Source organism: Nelumbo nucifera, chromosome 1 (assembly GCF_055504915.1).
Source record: "Nelumbo nucifera cultivar China Antique chromosome 1, China Antique-T2T, whole genome shotgun sequence".
In the NCBI taxonomy this organism is placed as follows: Eukaryota; Viridiplantae; Streptophyta; class Magnoliopsida; order Proteales; family Nelumbonaceae; genus Nelumbo; species Nelumbo nucifera.
The window spans coordinates 137,478,778-137,486,065 of NC_142649.1; the positions used below are offsets into that span (position 1 = coordinate 137,478,778).

At 38.0% G+C, this 7,288-nt stretch overlaps 1 protein-coding gene across 1 annotated transcript; it reads left to right on the forward strand.

Annotated features, from left to right (window-relative positions):
* The first annotated feature begins 3,129 nt into the window (after positions 1–3,129).
* On the forward strand, positions 3,130–6,696 carry LOC104612263 (sugar carrier protein C). The gene is made up of 4 exons (XM_010279620.3): positions 3,130–3,478; positions 3,583–3,905; positions 5,203–5,832; positions 5,937–6,696. The coding sequence occupies exons 1-4, from the start codon at positions 3,262–3,264 to the stop codon at positions 6,405–6,407; spliced, it is 1,641 nt and encodes a 546-aa protein (XP_010277922.2). The 5' UTR covers positions 3,130–3,261; the 3' UTR covers positions 6,408–6,696.
* The last annotated feature ends 592 nt before the right edge of the window (positions 6,697–7,288 follow it).

Consider the following 7,288-nt stretch of genomic DNA (forward strand, 5'->3'; position numbering starts at 1 on the left):
GCAAAATTATAGCCTTTTAAAAGTTTTCAATACATTTTAATGTATAACCCATGAATCCGATTATTAAGTTGAATGGATCAATGATTCAACTGTTCAAATTCAACGGGTTTTGATCAAGTAGTCAAATTCAGGTTTTAAGAAAACCGGACCCAAAATAATAGCCAGTGATGGTTCGAAAGATGGATTGTTTAAGTCAACGATGGGTTGAAAACCTTACTTTCATTGCTAAGAAAACAAAGGCAAGTTTGGATTTATCGCTTTTCTTCTTTATTTGACAATTCAGACGGAAAGGACCTCGTACAATACTTATAACTTGTAATCATACAGCTTCTCTAATATAATTCTCTTTCAGTAAACGCTTTTATGTTAGGAAGCTATATTCATCCCTTTTTAAGTCAAGCAGTCAAGGCCCCTAAGTCGATCCCCAATAAATAAATGGGAAAATTCCACTTCAGTACTTTGAACTTGAACTTTGAGGGTAGTGTAAAGATAGTATTCAAATTTTCGAATGTGTCATGCAGTAATTGAACTTTCAAAAAGTGTCAAGTTGGTCTTTACGGTCAATCAACCGTCAGTTATTTGTTGGAAGTGTCAAAACTACCCTTTAAAAGAAGACACTATTCATTGTCTTCCACCTTGAGACTTAACTAGTTGTCTTCAAAGAAAATGAGAGAAAAAAAAACATGAAGTATGATAAAGGAAAACAATAACTAAAAGCAAAGAAATAACTAGACAAGAATGTGCTTTGGATCTAAAGCGGTCTTCTTTTTTTGGATTTTGAGAGGGGTGAAAGTTGGTTCCCATTGACCAAAAATCTCATGTTTTTTCAGATTTATGTGGGGATCAGGGAAAGTTTATTTTCCTGGGTCTCACTTACCCGGGTAAGTGATGCCCATCTCCTAGGTGGGTGAATAACTTTCCCACCTAGGAGGAAAGTTGCCAACACTTGAATGAGACAAAAATGGCCCTTTTAATAATGGATTTTTATGGATATAATGGTCATTGTCTTATTTAAATGAGAAATAAAAGAATATGGATAAATGAACTTACCCGGGTAAGTGTTTCCAAGAAAAACTTACCTAGGTAATTGCATTTACCTGGATAAGTAACTTATCGAAAAGCAAACGAAGCCTAAAGGTAAAAGGCAATGACTTCATTAGTCTAGAATCTCAAACATCTTAACCGATTAAGTTTCAAGGTGGAAGACATTGAACAATGCCTTCTTGTGAATGATAGTTTTGACATTTTCAACAGATAATTGACGGTCAGTTAATGACATGGACCAACTTGACACTTTTTGAAAGTTTAGATACTACAGTGACACATTTGAAAGTTTAGGTACTAACTTGACACTACCCCCAAAGTTCAGGGTACTAAAGTTGAATTTTCCCTAAGGTTATGTTTTGTTTGAAGGAAAAGGTAGGGAAAGGTAAGGAAACCTACACAAGTTTTGTAAAGGTTTCCTTACCTTTTCCTACTTTTTCCTTCAAACCAAAGACAGCCTAAATAAATCTATCAAAAAAAGAAATCCCCAATAACTAACAAAAAGGATCTCTCAAAGTATCTAACGAGACAAGGGATCCTTGTTTCTTTATCTAGGAAGCAGGTTTTAAAAAACTGGTCTCTACTTTTGTTTTCTAAAATCAAATTTTTTAAAAGTAAAAACTTAGAAAAGCTGTTCTATTTTGTGGATGATTTAGGTGATGTTTGAAATTGATGATGATTTCTTGAAAACCACTACCATATCAAAGCTACATCCACATTACTGGAATCGGTGTTGAAATTTCTATTTGATTGGCTGATTTTGGTGATTTTCAGGAAATCGGTCAAAAATCGATTCTTGAAATCAACCCTTTCAAGGGATCACCTTTTTTTAGGGGTGAGCATTTGGTTTATTCGGTTATTTCGTTTAAAACCAAATTTTAACAATATATACTCTATTGTATATATTATAACATATAATATATATTATATATTATGAAATCAAATTTCAGTATATTATATATTAATATATAAATATATAATATATTATATATTATATGTTACATATAATAAAAAAAAGTTCGGTTAATTCGGTTAATCGAAATTCTAATTTTAAAAACTAAAACAAAAAACCGAATTAGCCAAAAACTAAAATAACCAAACCGATTTAACAAAAAATCAAAACCAAAATTTTTGGTTCGATTTTTCGGTTTTAACTAAATAGTGCTCATTCCTACCTTTTTTGATGATTTCCTTATTTCTAGCTGATTCCAATTTTTTGAGAATGACATTACATCCAACATGTGTTAAATAAATAACTCTAATACAAAAATAATTCGCCCTTAAGAATCTGTACCAAACAAGTTCAAAACTGATTTCTCAAAATCAACTTACATGATATCAAACAACAATTTTTGATGATTTTTCAAAATCATGAACAATTATCATCAACAATAAGTAATCATCATCGATGCCATTCTTCCGATGATTTCTTATTTTTTATAGACAAAACCACAAAACAACATGAAGCGAGTATTAAAGAAGGAATTTTGTGTTTCAGAACTTTTTTAAACACCACGGACAACTAAAACGACCACGGACCGAATTTTGGTTGGATGATACGCATCCGACTACTGGCGATTCACCATCTATGTAATGTGGATCGAGTCCAAAGTGAAAAGAAATTTTTGATTCGTGAACTGACGAGAATACCCTTTCTGTAGAAGATTAAGCCACGATTTCCGAGTTGGGATTTATTGCATAATCCGTTCAGATTCGCTTTCCATTAACAACCGATTTCTTTGGAAATTAAAATCCCCGCAAGACAAGAGCTTCAAACGATAGACCCAGAACCATCAAATTAGAATCTAACCGTTCCTAGAGATAACAGATTCCCATCCGATGATTGTGAAACCATTTTTCTGGATGGAGAGGGACAATTAACGGCTTGATCAGATTTTACCGCAAGGATAAAGCCAGGGATTTGGATGAGGTGGGTAACATGTGGATTGAGTTTTATCCTTCCTAAAAACGGGGTGTACTTCCGTAATCAAGTCAACGTGAGAGAGTCGGGGAGGGGCTAGCCGGCTAGGGAGGGAGAGTCGGTGTTATAGTCTTAATACAGAGACTAAACATTATAAATAATTCAGCATATATATATTTTTTTATTTTTTTATTAAAAGTTACAACTTAGATCTCGAAAGAAAATTTCTATTTTGGTTTAGATAATTATCGGACAGCTAAGCAAAATTCCTTGTTCAGGCCTCCGATGTTCTATAAATGCATGCCCCATTTGCAACCTTAAACCTCTATATCTATACCTTCTCTACTCTCTCTTCTTGTCTCTCTTCTGATCAAAACATGGCGGGTGGTGGATTCGTTGCCGCCGGCCAGCCGGGTAAGACATACCCGGGAAGGCTTACGTTCTACGTGGTGATGGCCTGCATCATTGCAGCTTCAGGTGGTTTGATCTTTGGCTACGATATCGGTATTTCTGGTAAGAAAACACGAGACCGAGACCTCAATTGTTTTGTTTATCGTAATATTGATTTAAAAGAAATCGATGTTGTTTCTGATTTGTGGAGGAATTGATGGTTCTAGGTGGAGTTACATCCATGGATTCATTCTTGAAAAAGTTTTTCCCTTCTGTGTACCGGAAGGAGAAGGAAGACACGTCGACCAACCAGTACTGTAAATTCGACAGTCAGACTCTCACCATGTTTACTTCGTCTCTCTACCTTGCCGCTCTTGTGGCATCTCTCTTCGCTTCCATTGTGACCAGAAGATTTGGAAGGAAGCTTTCCATGTTTTTGGGAGGTATTGTTTTCCTAGCGGGAGCTGCCATCAATGCGGCAGCGGTTAATGTGGCCATGCTCATCATCGGCCGTATCTTGCTTGGTGTCGGTGTGGGTTTCGCCAATCAGGTAATTTATACTCCACTTTTTTTTTTTTTTCTGATCTCAACGATCTTATTCTTAGTTTTGCAGTTCTTACGTCTCGATCGTTTTAACTTTTCTTCTTTCTATTCTCATTTTTCCCTGGAGAATCATTGATTCCCCGAACTTTGTCGTTTTAACAATTTGGTTTTTACTCTCTCTCTCTCCACTGTTCGTTTTTAACTCCATTTCCCCGCAAAAGTTACTTTCTTCTATACGGAACTGCCTCACTTTCAATGAATCATCAATTTTTTTCCGTCAGTATATAACAGGAAAATTTATTCACTAAAGTAAAGAAAGGAGAACAGAGATCTGCTTTCTTGTATGAAAATGGTTCTGGTTTCAGACTTTTCCGTGGTTTTCAACTCCAATCTCTTCTCTGCTCTCTGCTGTGGTTTCCCTGGTTACATAGATCAATCTCTAGAGCATTTTAAGTTTTTAACCTAACAAAAATCTTATGTCGAGTCATGGTCCGATTTTTGAAGCAGAACCGACTTAGCTTATTAATAATAAAGATTGTTGAACTACTCAAATCTGTCTACATATTTGTTTTTCCACATTAGAGTAAACGCTTGATTTCGTCGTAAACGGGGCTGTTTCCTTTGTTTACGAAAGTAAAAAACGACGCTGTTGTTTTCCCTCGATTATGTGTACATTGTGCACCCTTTTCCACAACGGCCTTCTGTCAGATAAAACAAAATTATCGAAATTAAAAGTGAGGCGAAGCCTGAGGAGTATTGAAAAACAATCCTCTTTCTGTATTATTAATTTTGGTAGAAACAATCAAACAACTGCATCAAAAGTCCAAAGTCGTTCCTTCTATTTTTTATATTTTCGTTACAAATCACACCACCATTCATAAATCATAATTTCATATCTCGTCACCCTCACCCACTTGTTGAGTTGTCACATTTCATCCAACTTTTTCCAATAAAATATTTGTCACGATTCACATGCTTCGATGTTCCATTCTTTTTTGGCCGAAAAAGAAAAAACGCCACACATCTGTATTCCCATTTGAGGGCATTTGGTTTTGATGAAGAAAGAAAAAAGTTTTCTTTTGTTTCTCTGGTTTCATCTTTACTGCAAGTACAAGTTGCCCAGTGATGATTCGAATCTTGATTAACCATTGTACCAACTTGGATATTTGGTTAAGGTTAATTGGGTCCCGGCAAAAATACAAGTCTTTTTCCTATTATATTATATATATATATATATATATATTTTCAATTAAAATTTTATGATGTAAATGGAAAATTGACCTTGTGGTTTATTGAATCTACAGTCTGTCCCACTGTATCTCTCGGAAATGGCTCCTTACAATTACCGTGGGGCTTTGAACATCGGCTTCCAACTCATGATCACGCTGGGAATCCTCTTCGCCAATCTCATCAACTATGGCACTGCTAAGATCGAGGGTGGCTGGGGGTGGCGGATAAGCTTGGGCGGTGCCGCCGTTCCTGCTTTCCTCATTGCCTTCGGCTCATTCTTCCTTCCCGACACACCCAACTCCATCATAGAGCGTAACATGCCGGAGAAAGCAAGGAACATGCTCCGGCGCATCCGTGGCACCGACGACATCACCGAGGAGTTCAACGACCTAGTGGCCGCTAGCGAAGCATCGAAAACGGTGGAGCACCCGTGGACTAACATATTGCAGAGAAAGTACAGACCCCACTTGGTGATGGCCATCGCCATTCCTTTCTTCCAGCAACTCACTGGTATCAACGTCATCATGTTCTATGCCCCGGTTCTCTTCAAAACCATCGGGTTTGGATCCGACGCTTCGCTAATGTCGGCAATCATCACTGGCTTGGTTAACGTTCTCGCCACATTCGTCTCCATCGTTACATCAGACAAATGGGGTCGACGCGCATTGTTCTTGGAGGGTGGAACTCAGATGTTTGTGTGTCAGGTAATTAAGTTTGTAAACGACCCGATTAGTAGACTCGCTTGTTTATTTTCACAGACGTATTTCCATTGACGTATATGTAATATATGTGGTGTTTGTGGGAGCAGATCGCGGTGGCAATCCTGATCGGGATGAAATTTGGATTGGATGGTCAGACAGACGGGTTGTCGAAGGGATACGCCGGGGTTGTGGTGTTCTTCATCTGCCTATATGTGTCGGGATTCGCGTGGTCCTGGGGGCCGCTAGGATGGCTGGTGCCGAGTGAGATATTTCCACTGGAGATACGGTCGGCCGCCCAGAGTATCAACGTGGCTGTGAACATGTTGTTCACCTTCGCTATAGCTCAGGTGTTCTTGACGATGTTGTGCCACTTCAAGTTCGGACTGTTCTTCTTCTTCGCCGGGTGGGTGTTGATCATGACCATCTTCATCTTCTTCTTGTTGCCGGAGACGAAGGGAGTGCCCATCGAAGAGATGATGCATGTGTGGAGGCAGCACTGGTTCTGGGGCAAGTACATTCCTGAATCGAATGATAGTTTGGAGATGGGAAGCGGAATGAATCCCAAGTCTGTGAACTAATTGGTCGATCGATGCACAAATCAAACGCTCGTCGCTCGTCAGGGGTGGCAACATAATCTCATTTGTGATTTCTTCATTAATTGTTCTACTATCCTCTTCTCATCTATACTTACTAGTTAGAGACATAGAAGTCGTCATTAGGCCTAAGGGTTTAATAATGATACTAAAACGTTTTTTTTTTTTTTTTGAATTCTTTGCTTTTTGTATGGGTGAAGCCAGAGGGCAGAAGGGTGTGACTGATGTGGTTTTAGCAACGGCATATAAATGGTTGAAATTGGAAATTGCTCAATTGTTATTTGGGTTGAATTAACAGTTTTCTTTTAGTAGTCGCTCCCTTTTTAACTTCATTCCATTATTGCAAAAGAATTGTCGATATACAAAGGTGTTTCATCGAGGAAACTCCAAATTACAACTAGAGATCCAATTCTAAGAGGTAGGACTCAAGCAGTGGAATTCAAAACTTGAATTATATAAGCGGTTGCAACCGTGCAACTTCCCGTCGTCCTAGAGTTGTTTAGATTGCCAATAGCGAAACTGAAACAGTTGCCAGCAGCAATTTAATTAACAAGATGGAAGAGTGGCAGACGTGTTTATTTTGTACGTGGGTTGGTGTACCACCAGCAGCAATTTACACATCTTAGAAATTCCTACATGTCCGGACTCCCTTAACTTCAACGGTGGCACCTAGCTAAATTTAAACATATATAGGTTTCTCTGTCTTTCCATTCCTTTCCCTACCTTTTTCCTTCAAACCACACATAGCCTAATTGTATTAGGTGGGCATGGAAATGTGATTCGACTCCTAATTAGTAAACAGTCCATTGCTTTTTTTTCACCATGGGCTGAGATGTATATGTGAACTCTACATAGCGGGGATAGCC